General features: G+C 38.5%; 1 protein-coding gene across 1 annotated transcript in view; it reads right to left on the bottom strand.

The window, feature by feature from the left end:
- Positions 1-8,526: 8,526 nt before the first annotated feature.
- The window catches only part of QSER1 (glutamine and serine rich 1), a 57,250-nt gene continuing 42,564 nt past the window's right edge, over positions 8,527-23,212 (bottom strand). Inside the window, exons 5-13 of the mRNA XM_072421881.1 lie at positions 19,763-20,004; positions 19,031-19,147; positions 18,174-18,307; positions 16,077-16,291; positions 15,799-15,939; positions 14,745-14,842; positions 13,438-13,587; positions 12,085-12,180; positions 8,527-9,866 (exon numbers count right to left, since the gene is read on the bottom strand). Coding sequence (XP_072277982.1) covers positions 9,726-9,866; positions 12,085-12,180; positions 13,438-13,587; positions 14,745-14,842; positions 15,799-15,939; positions 16,077-16,291; positions 18,174-18,307; positions 19,031-19,147; positions 19,763-20,004 — 1,334 coding nt within the window. The 3' untranslated portion in view covers positions 8,527-9,725. The remainder of the gene's footprint in view (positions 9,867-12,084; positions 12,181-13,437; positions 13,588-14,744; positions 14,843-15,798; positions 15,940-16,076; positions 16,292-18,173; positions 18,308-19,030; positions 19,148-19,762; positions 20,005-23,212) is intronic.

Here is a 23,212-nt window from a genome sequence, read left to right as displayed (position 1 = left end):
TACAGAAAGAGATAGAAAGAGAGTGAGCATGCAACATATCCATGCACACCTTGCCTGAGAACCCAGTTATGGATCGTCTTAAGAGGTGCCCAGTTTTGTTTGATATATATATATATATATATATATATATATATATATATATAAATAAAACACGCTTAAAAGTGGATTTATTTACAGAGAGACATCACAGCAGGTATTTTCTGCTTTCAGGGTCTTTCCGAATATAACCTCAGCCATAGCACAGCGTATATATATATATATATATACACAAGAACACAAAAAAGAGAGCAAAAGAGAAACATAGGACAGAGTAAAGTTTTGTACACACGCTAGATCATTACCCCAATACAAATAATTGTGATAGTCTTGGGTGTATACTGCATTCCCCCCATATTGTATTGTGATCTGTCATAAATGACCAACTGGTGGTCACTGATGTAATTTCCTAATGGGGGGGATGCAGCAGGGTGCCTCACCCTTCCCCTCCTAATAGAACTAAACTGTGATGTATGTACAGCACTAGCTTGTTCCAGTGTTGCAGGAAATGATAACAAAGATTGTTTCTAGGGACAGAAAATTTGTACATAGCTTCTACATACATTGAGAAGAAAATGTAAAGAGAGGAGAAAAAAAAGGAAATGAAAAGGAGAAGGGGGGAGAGATAGAAAAAAAAGGGTCAGCATGGAATTGGGGTGAGATATGTGGGGGTGAGAATGTATTAATGTGAGACAACATACTTTTTTGGTAGTTATCATTAGAGGATTATAGTATTCTAATCATTCTGTGACGTGAAGCCGGCTGTTACATGATGGAGATTTCGGAAAGGATGATATGGAATCTGTAGGTGTGATTATCTCAGCTTAGCTATATAAATGACCTGCAGAGGTATAAAGGGCTCTATGTTAATATCTTAAATTTCCTTAATGTCATCTTGCTGCTCAAAGGATTTCTTGTTACACTTCTCCAGCTCACCTTAAGAAGCTGAAGCTATTATTAGCAAACTATTTCCCCCTTTCTCTTCTCACAGAAGCCCTGGTATTTATAAGCAGCGATGCTTCAAACTTTGTACGTCAGAGACGCAAACATAAACCTTACAGGTCCTGCTCGGCGAGCAATATGTGACAAGTGTAGTGTGATAACATCTTTTTCATTAAGGTCATTTTACTTTTATGTGACTTTCTGTAGTGTCTTTCTGCAATATTTGCTTTTTTCCACCAAAGTCTTATAACTTTTATATTGTATTATTAATAAAATCACATTCTCAGTCATTGCTGTAAGATTTTTATGTAATTAACTTCTGTCATTACTTGTATGTGTACTTATATGTAAATGCCAATACAAGTTAATCTGACTACATACATGGTGTTATTCTTAAAACATTTATTTAAAAGGGAAAAAATAACATGGGCTCAGTCTGCTTATTGTTTTATTTTTTTCCCAAGTGTTTTGAACTTTTGACTTAGAATTTGTCTTAAATAATCCTTTGTGTATTATTGTTGCCCTCCAGCAGATGGTGCTGTGTCCTCATGTAACATGTTACAAACTCAGAGAGCAAGTTAGTTATACACTTCACATGAGAACACAGTGCAATCTAGTGGCTCAAGTATAAACTGAAATTCACCTTTACAAACAGTCAATCCAGAGTTCAGCAGTGGGAACTTCCATAATCAACCTGGATGACTGAAGACATTTAAAGCAGACCTACCAATGGGAGAATAACACCTAACCATTCTCTTCTTTATCAAGGATTGTTAAACATTGGATCTTCTTAAAAACTACCAGATTTAGGTTTTAAGTCTCCACAGTCCTAGCACACATTGCTGGGTTCTCGGTGTGTTTTAATTACCATTCTGCTCAGTGTTTTTTGCCCTAGTCTCTAGATGTTGACTTCAGCTTGTTTACAGTTACATTTCCAGTCTGCTATCTGCCCTGACCTTTGACTTGTCTATCCATCTTCTTAATGTTACAGTAAATCCCCTGCCTGTTGCAGCTATACAGCTACCCACCCATCTATAAAGGTGCAATTCTTTCCAATGGTATCCAATGCAAACAACATTTCTTGTATGCTAACCTGTAAATTATTTGATAGGTGTCTAAGGAGTAACAAGGTCTATTGGGACCCCAGCCTGGGACAACAAAATTCTAGTATATGGGTAATCCAACAGCTGACACATCCAGAGATCAGATGCAAAGGCTATAGATTAATCAAATAGAGAGAATTTGCTTATTTAGTATAGGTAGACATATGACACATTGATAAAATAACTGTAATATACTGTAACATAATTTCTCCTTGTGACTGCCCATTTAGAAATATCTTGGAAAGCGGACCTCACTGTGCTCCCCCCTTGCTTCCTTATAACCTCTGTAAATTACCCCATGTAATACCCCATGCAAGGCTAGGACTTGAATAACTAATTCCCATTCTGAATACTGTCACATATGCCTATATAAATTCGGGCACAGATTTTACATAGGGTTGGGACTGCAGAGAAAGAGAGCAGTGGGGCGGTGTATTTAAGTTGGTCAGAGGGTGTACTTTAAAGAGGCACCGTCACTTTCCCCTAAATGGACCTAGTGTTTTAAATGACAGGAAAAAATGATTTAAAGGAATTCTATATCTGGACAGATTGGCTGCATAATACATATGGAATTAATAAGCAGGCTAGAATTGCCCATGAACTGTTCATACAGATTTAAATCAGAAATGGAAAATCTTAATAATCAGCTTCCTAAACTCTGGCTCAAACACCAAATGTTTAATAGTTTTCCAAGACACGGCAAACTCCAGAGCTTTCCAGCACTTTGGATCTATGTGTACAGGCTTATGCAGAAAGGCAACAGGGAAAGTGCAGAAATCTGTAGTAGTCACAGCCTAGACACTAAACTGATTCATTGTCCACAATGACAAATTTATCCTACATACTCTTCAAATTACTTGTATACATTTTGCATATAAACTGTAAATATGTACATATATAAATATATATACACACAAATATATATATATATATTTTCAATAATCAGTTTACCTGTGTCTATACATACCGCGAAACGCATGGGGTTACAAGACTTTTCACGCTTAATTCTCAACTCCAATATAATCTATGGCAAGCCCGATTTTTTTCCTAAAATAGACACTTTTATATTTTTAAACTTTTATCATTGATTTATATTATTTGTGATTTGTAAATACACGTATTGATATTTAGCCATCACCCCCGTTTTCTGTATTTTCTTAAGTTTCCACAATTTTTATAAAACAAATGAACCAAATGAAATGAGTTTTGTGGTCTCACCCTGATTACAAGACAATGGTCCTATTGTTCTGCTGGTATTTCAGTTACAGAATAATGTCAATATCTTCTCACAGAACCCCAGATTTATGCACACTAATTACTAGGATCTGCATTGCAGTACATTTGGCAGAGCGCTGTTGCTGTAGTAAATCTAGGACTAAATGGAGCGAAGACAGTAAAAACATTGTAATCTCTAGCAGTAATGAAGGAATTGTAGTAGCATGGTCCAGGGAAAGAAGGGATGGGGATACTGGGAGAGCCAGTCAGGCACTCTCAGGACAAAGGCCGCATTGATGTGCGGTACCTGAGCTGTTCTTCCCTTGTTTTCCTCCATACAAGTGAGATGACGCGAATGAGCGTGTTGTTTTTGGAACATGGTCTACACAATGACAACATGCAGTATGTATGCATATCTAGCTGAAAAATCTGCACTGTCCCTAGGATTTTTAAAACATGGAGCCAATGGCGACAAAATAAAGAGAATGTGTTAATATTTTCAAAACTTTGTATGATAAATACAAATATTAAAAAATACTCTTAGTATTTTTGAATCCATTGTTTTTCAGAACCACTGATCTCATTCATGCTATTACTATTTCATGCTGCAATAGAAGCTGCATGTAGACTCCACCAGGGAAGCATATGACAATGCAGAGCAATGCATCATCCTGTAACACCTGAATATAGACCAGGTATTATCTTACATAAAAGCTGTAAGCTTTAAAAAGTTTAAACTTTTGAAAAGGAAAAATGTTCTTAACTATTGCTTACAGAACATAAAGGAAATAGAGGTAATGGGCCTATATGCAATAAAACAGTGAATTTTTCTAGCATTAACGAACATTTAAAGGTCATTCAAGACAAAACTTAGCTGCAAATAGACATCACAGAAGATACATAGTGGTTTGGAGTGACAATTATGTTTATGATTGTGTATGATTAATCATTTAGAAAACACAGTTGTTTATTGTCCCGAAGCATTTTGCTGTCTGGCTTCCTCAGGGGAGTGTAGAGACTTTATAGCATGACTTAATGATAAGATCAGCCTGTCATGCACGAGTTGTCCCACAATGGAAGGTCAGTATTTGGCGGTGTGAGGTAGCAGGGTAGGGAACTGGGCATGTGGGCAGCACGGTGGTTCAGGGGGAGCACTCTGGCCTTTGCAGCGCTGTAGGTCCCAGGTTCGGATCTCTGCCAGGGCACTATCTGCATGGAGTTTGCAGGTTCTCCCCGTATTTGAGTGGGTTTCCTCCCACAATCCAAAAACATGCAATTAGGTAAGTTGGATACCCCCTCAAATATTGACCTTAGACAGTATTAAAGACATATGACTTTGGTAGGGACATTAGATTGTGAGCTCCTTTGAGGGACAGCTAGTGACATGACTATGGACTAGGGCGCTGCATAATGTGTCGGTGCTATATAAATTTTGTGAAATAGTCCAGGAATATTAATGGTAAACTTAGATGAATATGGGAATTCCAGATGCCGAGCAGTGTGGTCCTGCAATAGGATCAGCAGCAGAAGTTCAGGCTGCTATGTTCAATCCAAGCAGTTTATGCTGCAGCAAACAAAGCCCAAAGTCTTCCAGTTTTTTTCCAGTATAAAAAAAGTGAACTGACCTAACTCCTTATCATAAGCAAACTTTAGCAGGTAAAATAAACTGTGTCACTCACACAGAGAAGACAAATATCAGGCATATCAAATGGCCTTTCTAGTTGGAGAACAGCTGCAGTGATATAGCCAGCAACAGAAAGATGAAGCAATCCTAAGAGGGCCAAAGTAGATGCAGTTAAGACCACATTCGGACTCATGCAAGGTTACAAACCTTTTCAGGTTTTCTTATTCTACAAGACTCCATTGGAGAGACTTCTCTTACATGTGCTGGATAATAAGGGTATAGCTGTGAAGTATTTACATATAGGAATATAATTCAACAATATGAAACCCTAGATCACTGAGGTTTAAATAAGAAAGGTTCCAAATGAATGTAGATTCCCAAATATTAGTATCAAATCCTAAACACCTGATTTAAATGACATTTAGTTTTGGTAGTGGTAAATATAGAGGTGTACTTATTTTTTCAATAATGTGGCAAATCTGCTTTTTTTTATTAAATTAGGAGATTAAATGCAAAATTTCAGTTGTATCTGCCATTAGTTCAAATATGAAAGGTGTTCAAAAAGTTTTATATTTGCATTGGCAAGAGGTGGGAGAATTCGTAATTGGCGTTAGAGTGTCATGTGACTAAGAAAAATGCATTGCAAAGGACTATGTAAAAAATTGTTGTTTTTGAAATCCTTAATCACATTTTTTTTTTAAGAAAGTGCAGAAACTTTTTTTTATAGAACCTTCCTAGAATACCTTTAGGTACTGAATGAAGATCTGTTTGTTGGTAGTTGTAATCCTTTTAAATGATGAAGAATGTGCAGAAATTCAGAACAAAAGGGCATTTAGAAGCTGAAACAGGAGGATGGCCAGCTCTATGGTTATGGATCACAGGTTCCAAACACAGGCAGGACACTATCTTCTTCAGGCTTGCATGTTGTCCCCAGTTTGCGTGGCCAAAAACTATTCTGATGTTTTTTATTTTTTTTTACCCCACAATATTGTCCTTAGAGCATGGTATGAACATTGGAATGTAAATTCTTTGCAGCAGTTTCTCAACGGGGGTTCTGTGGAAACCTAGGGGTTTCTGCAGTGGTTGCTAGGAGTTCCTTGAGCAATGAAAAAATTTGTGCCTCCTAGGTCAGTTTAAGTAACATCAATTAACCTTTTGCCTATTTGTGTAGGAGAAACATTCTTCCCAATGACCCCCACACTATTGTACTGCGAGCTAGGGATGTAGAATATATAGCATAGGTTCCCTGAAGACCTGAAAGTTATTTAAATGGTTCCTCCATGTTTAAAAGGTCAAGAAAGGCTGCTTTAGAGGGGCAGTTAGTGACAGAACTATGATCTAGCATGGAATTTGACAGCTGCCATTTATGCTCCTCTTTCAGTGATAGACCGTGGTGGGGATGGTGATTGATCAGCAGGTGGTAGGTCATCAACCACCTAATAAATATGGCCTAAAAAATGCTGAAAAGGTGTAGGTGGAAACTAAGGCTACAAATGTTCAGTAATTGTCGTTGGAAAGGATCTTTCACGATCCTTTCAAACGACAAAAGACTGAGTGATGCATGAACAAGCACTGTACATACAGCGCCATTCTGCTCTATGGAGAGGGGAGGGGGAGAACGATGAAGTGGCACCCCGCTGCACTCACCCCACTTCACCTTCATTTAGATCCTTTGTTGATCCACCAGGACAGATTCATTAACAACTAATGACAGAGGGTTGTCGACACGCCAGATTCTCGTCCGATATCATCCCTGAGCCGATTATCGAATGAGAATTACCTGGCGTGTGTACGTAGCCTTAGTCCTACTTCTCAGGGCCTAGTATTCTCCTCCTGTCAGGGCCTAGTTATCAGGCTGTAAGGGACTCCGATCCCCCTTCTAACATTCAGTAGGAATAACAGACTTCAAAAACTGTCAAAAAAACAGGTGCTGTCAGTAGAAAATGAAAGGGAACAATGCCTTGCTGAACAGCTTAAAAAGTAAACAAATCAGCTTTAAAACAATGAACCGTAATTAGGACAGAAACAGAATACAAGTAAATAAACACACAGTCATTAATAAAAGGGAAAAATGCACCATTTTAAATCTTAAAAAAAGATGTAAATATAAAATACCATTTCATTGCTTAAGTAATGTGCATCATAAACCATTGCCATTGTTTTTTTTTCATCCTTTGTTTCCCTCTTACCGATGAGCCAGATGATCAAAAGGTAGGTGGTGCAACACAAGAAACTTTAGGGCTCCAGTTGTTTGTGCCATAGGTATCCAGTGACCCCTATACTTGTGTAGATTTGTTTTCTAACCCATATGCTTTGTTTCAGCTATCTAATGCCCTGGAGTTTTTTTAGGAGTGAAATCCCTTTTAATAGAGAAATAGTGTAATCAATGTAGTGTAATAATTTAGGCTTTGTGCTAAGAGGAAGCACTGAGTGGCTGGCAAAGTGTTAGGATTGCTTGCCAATGCCTCAGGACTCAACTTGCCCACATACAACCACAACCTACACCCTGGGCTCTGCTGTGGGCAACAAACGGGCAATGATCTGACCTTCTAGCAAACTTTCAGTGTGAGCTGCAGCTTGTCTGTTCTGCTTTGAAAGGTTCAGAAGTGAAAAAAGATATATTGTATAAATCTCTTAACCTCTAAGCAGAGTTGGCATGCTGCTCAGACTCACTGAAAGCTCTGTCTAGAACAAGCCTGGACTGAGTGGCCGTCTGATAAGGAGATCTGCCCAGCAAAACCTTCCAAGGGAGAACACTGCATTTAGGCTACGTACACTTCAGATGGTTCTCGTCCGATAATCAGCTCAGGGCGGATACCGGCCAGGAATTCGGAGTGTGTACAGCACTCCTCGTCCGAACGATTGTCCTGGCCGATCCACAGACGAAGAACAATCGTAATAAAGTGAAGGGGAGAGAGGGCAGTGGGATGCCGCCCCGTCGTTCCCCCCTCTATATAGAGCAGAACGGTGCTATATGTACAGCGCTTGTTCATGCATCCTGCAGTTGTTTGTCATTGCAAGGGATTGTGAAAGATACTTTCCAATGACAATTATTACACGTGTGTATGCAGCCTTATTCCCAATGAAGGGCCAAGATATCAATTCAAGGGCACAAGTGGGAAACAGGGACAGAACGTTGCCAACCTTTCATAGAAATGCCTTAACAGGAACCTTATGGAAACATTAACAGTTTTTAATAAAAGCTATAGATTTCAAGAGAAGTAAAATGCTTTTTACATTAAAGTGGAACTTAAGTCCCATTTTGAAAATTTGGTGATCACCACCAATTTGCTAGACCACCACCAAGCGCAGCTCCACAGTTGTTCTAGGGATACTGCGTGGGGGTTACATCACCCTGGGCCTGCCAATTGAAATGGTCAAATATTAGGATATGGAAGGGAAGATGTGGTGCCCACAAAAGAAGGGGGACAGCTGAGCATCTATGGGTTTAGTTCTGCTCTAACATGTTACATTGTGTATAGGATTTTAGGAGTGGAAATTTAAATTCTTGCACACAGTTATTGCTGACTAGTTTGCTTTTGTTGTATTGATGCTACCAGTTGAGAGCCACCCATGGATAACAACCCACTGAGCACCATTAACCCATTCCATGTTAAGTAAGTAATTTATTTCCAAGGATCAGAAAAAAATGGTTGCATTGTCTACATTGTAAAAACTATAGTAACCTGCTATACATTTTGCCGGTTAACACTGTAGCTAACATTTAAGTGGTAAGAGAGAGAGAGAGAGAGAGGAGGGGAAAGCATTGCTTTAAGATATATTGCATACAATAAGAAATCAACATGGAATATGAAGACTGGGGAAAGTAAAAACAAAGAAAAAGACAAGAAACAAAAAAAAAAAAGGAAAAAACAAAACAAAAAGGGAGGTGTATTATTACAAAGATCCAGGAAACAGAATTTTAACCACAATATTTTCTCTGTGAAAAATACAACTATTCGTGAGATAAAATGTACAATTGATTTTCTTTAAAGAAAAAACACAGTATAAAGGAAAATAGTTTTCTTCAAAACAGGGAAAATAGTTAACGTCATTTTTTTTCATCCATTATAATATAATTTGACACAAAAAGCAGTCAAAGGATTGCACCAACTCCGCGTTCAGTCTCCTGAACAAAAAGACAACTCATAAAAGGAGTCCATAAAGCATGATTTTTTTTTCTTCTTCTACGTTTTTAATCACTGTGGCTATTTTTTTTTTTTTCTTTTTTTTTTTTTTTTTAACGTGATGTATCGCAAAACTCTGTTTTACAAAATGTACAATATCCTATGTGTGTGGCGAGCTGTAAATAATAAAAAAGCAGATATTGTTCTTGTACCTCCATATTAAACCATTTCATTTTAAGTGGATGTGAAAAAAAGTTGGACGAGGAAGAGAAATGAATTTTTACAGAGGTGGAAGGAACAAAAAAAAAATTGTAGTAAAGCAGTTTAAGTGTTAACGCTATAGGAATAAAGTCATTCTATAATTTAGTGCATGCTGTTTTATCATTTTTGCCATGGAAAAAAAGCATTACCCAATAGTTTACAAAAAAAATAAAAACGTGCCATTTCTGTAACCCAGGCGTCTCTGGGATTTTAATTAGTCAGCAAAATATCCCTGGATATGGGAGACAATGCTGCACATTCATTGACAGTCTACAGCAATGTATATATGACTTTTGAGTCCTTTGTCTCCTCTTGCTGTATGTTAGTGCTGTTGCATGGCATACACTGGAAGGGCAGGGCAGCCTTAGGAAGGGAGGTAAAAAAAAAAAACAAAAAGGAAAAGGAAAGGGCCAGGCTTTAGGAGCATGTCTGCTGTACCCGGCTCAAGAGTTCACCAAACTTTTCAAAGAGCTCCTCCACCCATTTCATGTTTTTCAAACAGTGGTTAACAAGCTCTACTTGTTCAATGTCCCGGTTTGATTTCTGAACAGAGGTAACCTAAAAAGGGGTGAAGAAAAAAAAGTTAGATAATCACATGTCAAGTCTAACTGCTTACAGGCAAAACATGTTGTAAGGTCATTATTTGTGTCTGTCACCCCATTTCCTCTTCCACTGATAAGACAAGAAATGAAGGAGCTGTTATCATCAGGAGAACAAAGCACTGGCCTCAGAATTTGTGTTCATTCTCTACACCTACAAGAGAGCCTAGGTGTTATGACTTATGCAGTCACAAGTACTCTATTTACATTTAGTTCGGCACAGGAAAGCATTGCCAGAGTAAAAGTAGGAGCTAGTCCTGTGGATTTTCTCAAAGCATCATCATGAGCTATGTGTCAAACTTCAAGGAAGCCTTAGTGTATATACAGGGAGGTTGCTTTTTCCTTTTAAAAAACAGTTGTTATGCTGATCTGATAGCATTCTGTACTGCAGATCAAGAGTTCCAACTCCAGTCTGTTTTTTTAAACTGCATCCTTGTTCTGGATCATTGACTATTAAAACCAGTATTCATATTAAAACCAGAGACATTTAGAAAGCTATCATATTAGGGACAAAGCTTACAAGGACAGTATCTATATTTTTGTTCAAAGGAGGATTTCCTCTAAAGTGACTTATGATAGGGATGTACCTGCTGCCTTTCTTTTAAAAATGCAGGTTCCTGGGCTGTCAGACTTGAGTTTAAGTCCCAGATCCCAAACATGACTTAACTAAGGGTTAACATTCCTTATCACTATTCTTGTTCTGGGAAGGAACAACACAGTGAAGCCAAATCATAAAAATGACAGCTGGGTGCATTTTCCAAAGCAGCATTTATCAACGACTAGCTCCAATATACTCATGACACATTCCCTTTAACGCTCTATAGGAGGAAGTAAGGAATGTGAGGGATGCTCCGTTGCTGTACAACATTACAAATCTAGCAGGGTTCTACTTTACATTAAAAAAACACAAAACATTTTTTTAATTGCTATTTTTTATTTATTGTGCTAGTATTGTATATTCAGCCCTTTATGCAGGGCTTCTTTAAAAATAAAATGCAACACTGCCCTCTAGAGTTCAACCTGCAATCTGTAATTGGCTAGACAAGGCAGCAGTCACCAATTAATTTGTGAAAATGCATACACTGAATATTGCTCATTTAAGTTGTTTTAACTTTAAAGACATAAATGTGGGATATTGCCACTGTCGTACAAGTTCCAGGGCTGTCCATACTTTGTCTCCTTACTACATGGCTAGTTTCTGGCCTGAAATAGTAATGTATACGCCTTCACAATTCATATTCAAATTATGCCTTGAGCCCTGTTCTTCTCCTGTATGGTTTTTAGTCTGTAAATCAAGATAGACTGCATGGACACTTTCCATCACACTGCAATTTCTGGACCCAACATAAGTGCCTCCAAGAATTAGCCCAAATGATGGAAGTGAAGTCTTAACCTCTCTGGCGGTCTAATTAGGTCAGTATTTTTATGTCAAAGGTAGAGCATTGTTTTGCATGGAATTTTGTTGTTTAATATTTTAGGCCTGTAATTCTTAGGAATAATTTCCAGGTATGATAAGTTTGAAACACAAACTAAAATATAACCAATAATTATAAATAATTATAAATAATAATTATAAAAAATATTATATTTAATAATTTTATAAAAAAAAATTAAATTTGTCCAAACAAGGGTACAATAAAAGAATAAAGTTTTGGATTTATTATTTGGATTAATTTTTTATAATTTTTTTTACTGTGATCAATGTTTTAAAAGCAGATAACAATTACGACGCTTCATCCATTACAGAATGTGATGCAGAAGCCGGCCAGGGATCGCTGGGGACGTCGCTGGATCGAGGGGAGCCGGTAGATTTATTTCATACCCCGAGTCTGGCTTGGGGTTAGCGCTTTTGGTACATAAAATTCACCCTGAGCCACCCTCGGGATTACCACCAGGGCGGGTAATTCGTAGCACTGCATTCTATAAACAGACACACAATTGTCCTCGTACCTCCCACTCTACTATCTGTTCATAGGCTTTTAAATAATGTAAGAGAAACTCTTTTTTATACATTATTAACCCCCATTAAAAAAAACAGAAAACACCCCCACCAACCTTTGATTACCATACACTTCTGCTAAAAAAAGTGTTAGTTCCCTTCTACAGATTTGCAGTTCTTCAAAATTTGAGGCAGATGCTTGCAAAATAGTAAAGAATATCCAGCAAAGATTTCTTACCTCATCTTTGCATATAAGATATATGTGGTACTTGTAATGATGGAGTGCATGGTAAAGGGAATACAGCTGGGATTTTTCTGGATCTATTGTGAACTCCTGGTACAAAAAAACAAAGATAAGAACATGCCATGAAGTTACAATGGTCATATCTCATAAAACTTAAAGCAAACAGAAACTATATATTACAAAATTAAAGATTTGAAGGAGCGAGCTAAATATTATAGTTTATAAAGAGAGGGGTTCTATGCAGGTTTCTGGTCTATTTCATTAGTGGTTGAACTTCAGTATTCTTCCTAGAAAATTTCATTAAGATGGGTGGGCAGAGGCTATAGGTGTATGGCACCCTTCAACGTTTCAGTAACCTCCCAAAAACAGCTGGGTGGTTACTGAAAGTGGCTGGGTGGTGTGCCCAGCTAAAAGAGGCTGGGGAGATCATTGAACTTGAGCCATGGAACATGTGCCCCATACAGATCGCGGGATCAATGAAGTGGGCGGGTTGTGTCACTGAACATAACCCGCCCACTCTCCCATTACATTCTCAGATCCGCGATGGGAGAGCGAGTTGGTTTTGGCATCATGACGTCATTATGGGGGAAGTTTCATCCCCTTTGAGTGACACCCGGCTCCACACGCATGCGTGGACTGAAGCTGGTAATTTTAGTGGTCCACGGGACACTATAGTAAGAACTCTCCTAACTATAGTGAGGAGACCTAATACTATGAAAAAGAGTATGAGGACACTTCTTAGAAATATGAAGTTTAGGCGTTTCCAGTGAAAGGTGCTGTTTAAATTGTATAAAAACATTGTTATTTAAAATGTGCTTACAAACAGGAAATTAAGGGAAGGCATTGATTTGGTCCAGCATGACTGTACCCCTGTGTACAAGACAGCTCCATAAATATTTGGTCTTAGGATGCTGCATGCACAGCTCAGTGAAATTTGACAGGTGGACGACGATTAAGTAGGTAAGAATAGTAATTGCAAGCCACCTGCCTGAATCGCCAACTTCAGGGGTACTTTAGTTCCACTTTGAGAGGCTCTGGTCTATAAGGCTGGCTTGTACTTATATCACACAGCGTTTAAAGCGGTTTCTTAGTATAGAGGTCAGCCTTATACCAACACAAAGCATTTATTCTATTAATAGAAGACTAAGGGTGACCTGTGCCAACTAACACTTGGTGCGGTTGAATAACACCTAGATTTATCACTTTTGCTCACAGCATAAAATTTACTGGGCAGTGATTGTAATGGAGAAATGTCCAAACCCAAAAAGACACACCTGGAATTCTTTTAGGATTCCAGACATAGAAGGCATTGTAATTTAAACTAATTTAATCCAGAATAACACTTACCTGTGACTGTTTTGAAGTTTTAGTTGGCCGCATGGTCTTCTTATTGTACCACTTGCCATGCACTTTTATTTTACAAACAGGAGATGCTCCTGTTTTTCCTTTTGCATCACGATTAATTGTAGTTATATCTGGGTAGTTTTCCAAGGCATTCTATAAAGAAATAAGGAATATGATTACTTTATGTTAACTAACTGTAAGCCATTTTGGAATGTGAGCTAAATACGCAACAGTTTTCCAAATTCTGGTTGCCAATACTGGCCCTATTTTGAAAATTTTAATTAGCAGGCTATGTCTGGATAGTGCCAGAATTCCTCATCTTCATTGTTGTTCCCAAATAAATATGCAAACAGTTGAAGCTAAAGCATTAGCACAACAGCTAAGGAACTGACACTCATCAGTGTTCGCTCCCAAATTTTTTTTAGCCAACTGCTCAAAATATGGCAGGGCAACACATGATGCATAGTGCTCCCAGTTGTTTGAGCCATAGGTATCAAGTAACCCCTAAAATTGTAGTATTAGTATGTTTAATGTTTCCATCATCTTTGTATTATGTCCAAACTGTCCAGTACATGTGCATTGCGACCCAACTTTTCAGTAACCACCCAAAGAAGCCAGGTGGTTTTTAAAAAGTGCTGGGTGGCGCACGCCACTATAAAAAGGCCTGGGGGGTACACTGTTCATGGCCATAAAAGGCTACCATTCTCTCCTGGGTGAGTGCACTTGAAGAATGTCAACACATTAAATATATCATTTTTCTATACCTGATGAATGCCAGAATCCTCGAAACATCCTGGAATTTTTTTTTCCCAAATGAGAAAAAAAAAAAAACTTGGATTCCACAAATATCTGGGGTGTATAACATATTGCATCTAACATTTGGTTCCTACCTCATTAATGACATAATGCAAATTGTTTGCCAGTTTTTGACCAGTTGAAATAATTTCAAGGTTGTAAGGAACCCCTGCTATAATGACTAACCTCAGAGCAGTGTGGTGGTTGGTAGAAAGAATACCCTTTCCATTGATGGTCAGTGGAAAGAATGTCACTCTTACAGTCACCTAAAATAATCATTGGTGTCAATGGTAATGGACTTGAGGGTCACACACATTCTACAGTATTGTATATAATAGATCAGGGCTGTACAATTCCAGTCCTCGTGGGACTACATACAGACTAGGCTTTTCTTGTACACCACATCCTAATAAATGTAGGGCTGTCAGGAAAATACTTAAAAAGAGCAGGGACCCCAGGCCTCAAAGACAGGAGTTGGATAGCCTTGATATAGTGAATGATAACATTACCCATACCTTCATTGATTGATCGAGCTGCAGCTTTGTGAGCAGTCTTCTCCTGTGTTCATTTAACATTCCTTCTATCTTTCTCATGTGCAGAAGCAGCGCATCGTCTGAAACCACAGCACAAAAAAGCAAGGCAGAATTACACTTCTAAACCTGAAAAATTTACATTGGTTCACTACAGTAAACGGGAAATATTCAATTCTCCAGCAGCCAAACTAAAAACTGGAACCAACACATTGCACCTCACATTTGCAGTTGTCTGTTGAAGCAACATAGTGGCTGCCACAAAGTAACATTCAGAGAGAAAAAGACCAGTCACCATTGCTGTGGTCGCCCTGCAACTAATCTCACAGTACCTTGTTCTGCAATATTTCTGTGTAAAGGAATGCATTTAGTAAAGATAAGACTTTGCTTCCTCATGCCAATACCTTTACCAAAGGAAATAGGAAGCAGAATACCAAATTTCTTCGGACCAACATTTAGAGGCAGCAGAGCCTAGGATTCACACTACATGTATACAGCTATGAAGCTGCAGGCACAGGAGTGCCTAGACACACATAACAAAGTATTATATTTTTCATGGGGAAATTCCAAATCAAAATGAACAATTCTTAGTGTACTGCTTAGGAATGTTTAACATATCTAGATGTTATAAACACAGCCAAACTTCACTTCTTGCGTTCAGTTTCTGTTTAGAATATATGTAAACCTTAATAATAATGTCTTTAATTTGCTATCCCCATATTTACCCATTCCTCCCTATAGAACTTCTCTATACCTCTATTGGTGCTAACTGTTTCTCTTCTTTCTTTCAACTCTGTCAAAAGTCAGTTCAAAGTCACTCACCCTGTCATATTTTCACAAGCTGAAAAGCCAGTCCTGATAAACACAACCACAGAATTTGTGTTACAAAGCTGACTTTCAGTGCAGATATTAAATATTTTTGTCAAATTTATAAGGGGGTGCTGGTTCCCCAGTCAGCTTGGGTTAGGTCCAACCTGTAGGTCTGAATTATGCCTTTTTTTTTCCCCCAAAGGTCTTTACACAAGATTGCATATCATACCGTTGTCTTTTTCCAAATTTTGGATCGTGTCGGCATCCAGTACGACTCCTACAAGAAGTTCAATGTATCCTTTGAACGTTTCCTTCATTGCTCTTGTGTTCAAAAACCGAGTAATGATTGGAGGTGGTGGGGGCTCAAACTCTGAAACACAAAATCAACAGAATTCAATGGTAGAAAATAAATGTAGTGTTTCAAGTACCCAGTAGTTCCGTTTGTTGTACAAAACAAACCACAATTACTGAAAGTGTCTCCTGGTGTCCATTCTTTCATTTTCTCACCTTCTTCATCACTTTGCATGTCTGGAGAGGAATCGGACTGTGAAGAGGAGAACTCTTCCTTCCACTGCTTCCTCTTCTTTGGTGGAGGTTCAGCCTTTGTCTTTGGCTGTTTGGCTTTTGGTTTTGCAGACACAACTTTTGGAGGTGTAGTTTTCGGTGGAGGAGTTTCTGTTGCCGCTTTGTTAGCTGCACTGACCTTATTGTGAGATGTTCGGCTATAGAAAATTTACAAAAAAGAAGTTATTTTATGTTCATAGTTAAGAATGGCTTCCTATACGCAAAGCACATCAGAATATGACCACACAATTATGAATTCACTGACATTCAATAAATGCCAACGTTTTTTGCTGAACTCCAGGTAAAAATAAAAAGCACAAACAAAGCCAGGTATTTATTTGATTATTACTCTTTTTTTCATTTTAATGTAGAAAGAGTAAGTACTTTGATTTGAATTTGGATCATCTTCTTGAACTCCTTATACATAAATACTTAAAACTGGGAGATGGAGACAATCAGGTGTGTTAACTTTCTGATAGGAAGAGATAGAATGAGAAGAGGGATAAGCTTATCAGGCTTCTGCTGCTCTTTAAGTGACCATGGTCACTAGTGTCTTCTGGCTGGGTGTGTTATATCGCTGTACAAATCTAAAGGAAGGGTAGACAAAAACCCAAATCTTTTAGCAGATAAAACATACTACTACACATTTTATCTGTGTATAACTGTATGACTGAGGTTAAGCCTTAAGCTGCGTACACACGGCAAATTTTTCTCGCCCGATAATCGGTATCGGCCAATTATCGGGCGAAAATCTGCCGTGTGTACAGTCGGTCGTCGTCCATCGTCCGACGACCGTCCTGGCGGATCCATGGACGATGGACGACGACCGATCCTAATGAAAGGGAAGGGGAGAGCGCGCAGCAGGGTGCCGCTCCGTCGCTCTCCCCCTCCCCTCTCCATAGAGCATGAACGGTGCTGTATGTACAGCATCGTTCATGCATCCTGCAGTCTTTTCTCGTTGGAAAGGATCGTGAAAGATCCTTTCCAACGAGAAAAATTGCAGGTGTGTACGCAGCTTTAAATTCTTTCCTTGGCAGGGGAAAAAAATTGACACCAAATACAACTAGGACAGGGGTCCCAAAGGAGTATTCTTGCTTCTTAAAATATACTTATGCCTTTTAAATAGAATGCTCTACAGATGTGTACAACTCATGACATTTTTCCATCATGGTCCAAATTCATTCTCTACACATAAAGGACAGAAGTTATAACATTTGCAACTTTTAAAAAACTCCTGCAAATCCTCCTGGCAACAGAAAAAAAAAATCCTGCAAATACTATCCAAGGAACACTGCACTAAAATCAAAGACCATTTACACATATTGAGCTATATTAAGTTCCACTCATATGTTCGTGGGTCAAAATATACTTTCAGTGCAACCTCCCTCTTAAGTCAGAGGTTGAATATATGTGTGGTTGAGACAGTGGGCCTGATTTATTAAAGCTCTCTAAAGCTGGACAGGGTAAACTTTATCAGTGAAGCTGGGTGACCCAGCAAACCTGGAAAGGAATTTCTAAAAGCCAATTGCAATTTGTTAGCAAATGTTTTCAATCGTGGATACAGATACATTTCAGATTTGCTGGATCACCCAGCTTCACTGATGAAAGTGTATCCTCTTCAGCCTTGGAAAGCTTTATCAAATTCGTCCCCGTATGTGTTCGGAGGGCAGGAGATCCTTAAACTAGAGACATGCCGTTCAGCTCTATGGAGAGGGGAGGAGGGAGAAGGATGGAGCGGCACCCCACTGCGCTCTCTCCCCTTCATTTTCATTGCGATTCTTTCCCATCCATCGATCCACTAGGACGGTCCTCCGGACGACGAGCGCTGTATACAGGCTAGATTCTCCTCCGATATCAGGCCTGAGACGATTATTGGACGAGAATCATCTGATGTGTGTACGTAGCCTAACCCCTTTTCTTCAAGTCAATTTAAAATACACATATGCATGTCTGGTTAAACACTACAGATATATTAGACAGTTTTAAAGCAGACTGTAGAGATTTTATTACTCACACACAATGAAAAGAAAGTACATATACCTGGGAATAGGAGTCGCCTTTGCCTTGGGTTTCCGGGAACATACTCTTACATACTCCTTTTTGTTTGCATTCTCCACAAACTTTACATATACTCGCTTATATTTTGTTTTGGCATCTCCAAAGTAACCAAGGTACTACATAATGGAGAAACAAAAGTAAAGCAGTTTTTAAAGGTCTGTTAGAAAGGATTTCAACTGTTCAGCACAAGTAATTTGTCTCCTAAAGAGATACTTTGCCTAAATAATGAAAATAAAAGTGACAAAATCTGATTGTTGTCAGCCTCATATGCATATAGCCTCACACCTATGATAAGAAACAAAGTCTATGCTTATACAGTGTGGCATGTCATCCCCATTGTGACAGCTTTGAGCCTGGTGATTGGTTGCTCAGACCCCGTCGCTATCACATAGAAAACCTAAGGTGTTCCCCCAGATGAGAAAGTCTTGCCCTATTAACAACGGCTAAAATCCAACTAACCCAATTTTTTCTAAAGAAAACATTGAAATACTGGCTAGTGAATTACTACACACTGTGGTGCTCTACTAAGCATCAGAAATACATTGAAAATTGCAACTCACAGATGTAAATAGGCCCAACTTGTCTATTTTCTATATTTCAAAGCAATTATTGTAATTTTTATTTCATTCTTCACTTTGCAATTATTCACTTTTTTCACTTTGCAATTGTTTGTATTCACTTTTACATTCTAACTAATGCAATAAAATTATAGAAAAACAAGAAATAAAGACAATACAATTTGGTTATGGAAAAGTGCTGATAAAGTTGTGATAAAAACAGTGACCTTTTAAATAACTGAAGAGCTACAGGGGCATGTCAGTACTCTACATAAAACTTACACTGTTTGTGGCAGCAAAGGACCTCTGTTCTTCCCGAATTTCAGGAATAAATTTCTGGAGCAAGGCCTTTTGGACTTTCCAAATAGCCGGAGGTTCTTTGCCGGTTCGCAGTGCTTCCTAAAGAATGGGAAAACATAACATTAGATTAACAAGCTTTATTTTGTTCAAAATATAGCCCAAGAATAGCCCATTTGAAATATTGCTACAATAAAACTCCAATGGATTAAAGTCTTTAGATATCACAAATACTAAAACCTTCAATTTTTTCTGTAATAAATCTCTCCAGACTCCAGACCAAGGGAATGTTTCAGTGAATGTCCAATTCAATGTTTTATCAATAGATCCCATGAAGTTATACAAAGTCAATATACCTGATGCATAGGAAGCTACTACATATGGTCAGGGCATTTAACCACTGGCAATGAAACTCTTACTCTTCTTGCTACTTTATGTACAAAGTAAAACTTATAGGAAGTGAGAAAACCTTCCAAAGCTTCAGCAATTTAAGATGAAAGATGATTTACATGCAAGATATCCTAGTACCAAGAAGATACTAAAAGCCAAAGAATAAATCAACTCAACAAAGGTCATTCCCAGAAGAGATGGAAGTCTGAAGTGATAGCCTTAATAGGTAACTTTAGAGTGGTATTGAGGTGGTAGCATAGGCACTCCGAATAAATAAAATGGGACTTGACAAGAAAATTAAATCTTATTTGGGTTTTGCAAACTTACTTTGAGCATTTCAATGTCCTCAATTTTCACCACAAACTCGTCTCGCTCCCGATATATGCCCTCTCCTCCACTTTCTGTGCCCTCATCATCCGTGCATCCTTCAATTGCAATAGACTCCTGTGATTTGGCCAGCTGTTCCACCTGGACTGGCTCACTGGGCGTCTCTTTCAACTTATCCTGAGCATTCTTGGGCGAGGAAACTGGTTGAGAATCCTGCTTTACTGAAGAGGTTGTCTTGTCTCCTAATGTGATGGAAAAAATATATAGAATTATGGTTTCTGCTTGCTGTGGGGCAATTCCCATCTTCTTTTAAGAGGGATATTTTCCTGGCCCTGTTCCATGGTAGGATTAACCTAGACTTGATTTATGGGTACCACTGAGAAGTAAGAGGTCTTATTACCAGTATTAGAATAATGCAGCAGCAGGTAATTAACACAACGTTCTCATCATGTCGCACTATAAAATACATGTCAGCAAAGGAATTCCTCCTCTTCATTGTATCCAAAGCCATAAATCATGGCCACCAAGGAGTTTAGCATTAAGAAAGCCGTTAGATTAAAGAAAGCAGAATGAACTAGACTAGCTTAAAGCAAACCGGTTACAAACTGCATTAACCCCAGCACTGCTCTAATAATTCCTTAAAGAGACATTGTTTCCAACTTAATATTTTGCAGTTAAAAAAAAAAGGTATTTTAAAAGTTTGCAATTTGTAATTACTGTTTGAGTTGGCTTACCTCCTCAGCCAATGGAAGGGTTATTGGGACTACTATAGAGAAGCCTTTATCAACCTTTTTATCAACTTTTTACCTTTTACGTTTTTCAAATTATGTCTATGGGAACCCCTGCTAAAACCACTTTATAGGGGGTTGTGGGAAAAAAAAGCCTTTTACATCGGTGGCCAGTGGAAAGAATGCAAATCTAAAACAGTGGTCCCCAACCTTTTGGACGTCACTGACCACTAATTTCACAGACTACGGACCGTGCATGCGCGGGGAGCCGTATGTCACTCAAAGAGGAAGAAACTTCACCCAGAGTGACGTCATGATGCCAGAAACCCCCACTCTCCCATTGCAGGTCTGAGCCTACGATGGGAGAATGGCGGGGACCCTCCTAACCGGGATCTTTCTCCTGACCCAGCTGGTGGGTGCACTGGCCAGAGCCGCGGACCACCACCATTTTTTTTGTGGACCACCGGTTGACGACCGCTGCACTAAAACATCAATATAGCGTCATGCAGCTGGCTCTACAGAGTAGTGTTGCAGCAATCATCCAATGGGAGGTCAATCAGCCACAGTTTAAGGAACCCCCAGAAACCAATGAAGGAACACTGGGGTTCCACAGGAGCCAGGTTGAGAGTATCAGTTGTGTCAAGTCCAGAATCTGCTGACAACAAATTAAAGATTGTGGCAGTATTGAGGTTTTTGGATGTCTAGAAAATTAAGGTTTTTACAAATACACATAATACAATCTAATCTTATACACACAATATAATCTTATGTAAAAGTTGTTGTCTCTAATTCTTTCACAGTAATGGAAATGAAGAATGGTCCTGACCACGGACCTATCAGCAGGACCCGATTGCTATGTGAAGGTTATATGTCTACCAATATAGAGACAGCAATTACTTTTTTTCATAGGCATGCTGCAGAGGCTATGGCTCCAGGCAATATTTCATGCTGTCATCTATCAGATGCGCCTGGTTTGTACAACTGGTAGTTTGTCAGAGAGATTCTATGCTAATACATTTTATATATTATTCTGATTTGTATTAGATAGATGCACAGGGTGGGTATTTTCACGGCAGGATATAGAGGCCACATGCCTCAGGTTTACGGTCTATCAGCTTGTCAGGAGCTGCAGAACAGAGGCTTTCCAGTAATTACTCACGCTTTCCTGGTCTGCTACCTGGCATGGAAAGGGGCAGGCTGTACTGTCAATGGATCTGACTTTTTTCTGTAATCATAACAATGGTGATTATCATAATCACCCAGTTTTATTTTTTCTGAACATTTTTCTCTATTTAATATCAAGACAGACGATTACATGATAGAAGAGCTAACAAAACCAGTTCATGGGTTTTCTTAGAAAGTCTGAGGACATATGAAAAGATTATATCACTGTCGATATATTAAAAGTGGTAGTATGACAAAAAAAATGATAAAAAAATATTTATTCCTTCTCTGTAGTAAAGTGCATTATTGAATGCATGCGCATTACCAATGCACATATTACTGCACAAGTATACGCAAGAAAGAGCTTTAAAGCACATGTATAGCATATTTGTGACATTGCCAGGAAAGGTTATCACGAAGTTTGTTTTCTAGGGTGTAAAAATGAGCAAGTAATAATGAAAAAGGCAGTCAGAAACCACTTGATTTGCACAGATTTCACAGTAATATATGCCCCTGCATTTACCACACCAAGGCAAAGGAATATTTTTAAAGAAATTGTACCCTTAAGAGGGCCACAAGGCCTTTTGATATTACCCATTTCATAACGTATAGAATACTCCTGAAAGTTATCTTTCAGCTTAGTCAGCTGACCAGTAACACAAACTTAGCTTAGGAAACTAAACAAGAGAAATGGAGAAAAATAAGAGTAGAGCAGTGTAACCCTAGGAGGAAACTACAAAAACTGTTATTAAAACATCTTAAAGCGGAGATGAGAGGCCCCATGTATCCTTTTTATAAAAACAATCTGTCCACTGTTTGTTGGGCGACAAAGACCTATAGGATAGTGTAAATTAGATATACTGTGGCCATGAGTTGTACGCAGATGGATAGATACGCCAAGAATGACACACTCTTCTATATATTATATAATTAGACTCTCAGCTACTCACAAGTAAATCGTTTTAATAAACTTAATATGAAGTTCTGCTTTTTATCATCCCCCCCACCCCCGGCTTAACTCTATTCAAAATTGGAAATACAGCTTGACACGGTCATGTTTATGTCCAGCATTCATTCACAGGGTATCAAGAAATATGGTGAATGCTAGGAAATGAGATTAAAGCAAAACACTTAAGCAAAATTGCCCTGGAGTACTTTTTTTTGCTGCTGGATGACCTCATTCTGATAGCCAGCATCAAACAATCATCTCTAATCCCAGATCCTACACTGTGCTTTCTCCTTCTATCAGTATGCTTCTTTGTTAGAAGGACAGGTAAAATGTAGGTTGTGTTTCTATATGCCAAACACAATTAATGTATAAAAGCCTACACAATTACATTTATTCATGCCTTTATATCTGCCTAGAGTTAAGCTTTTCTACACTGTTGCAGTCCCCTAGATTGTAAGCTCTTCAGGGCAGGGTCCTCTCTCCTCCTCCTGTGTCACTGTATCTGTCTGGCCTGCTGCGTAATATGTTGGTGCTATATAAATCCTGTTTGTTATTAACCCCCTAACCGCTAAGCCCGTAATTTCTCGCACTAAATATTTTTGCTCTTTT

This window comes from Pyxicephalus adspersus, chromosome 9 (assembly GCF_032062135.1).
Source record: "Pyxicephalus adspersus chromosome 9, UCB_Pads_2.0, whole genome shotgun sequence".
Lineage (NCBI taxonomy): Eukaryota > Metazoa > Chordata > Amphibia > Anura > Pyxicephalidae > Pyxicephalus > Pyxicephalus adspersus.
Note: the sequence above shows the minus strand (reverse complement) of the source record. Positions and strands in the feature narration are given on the sequence as shown.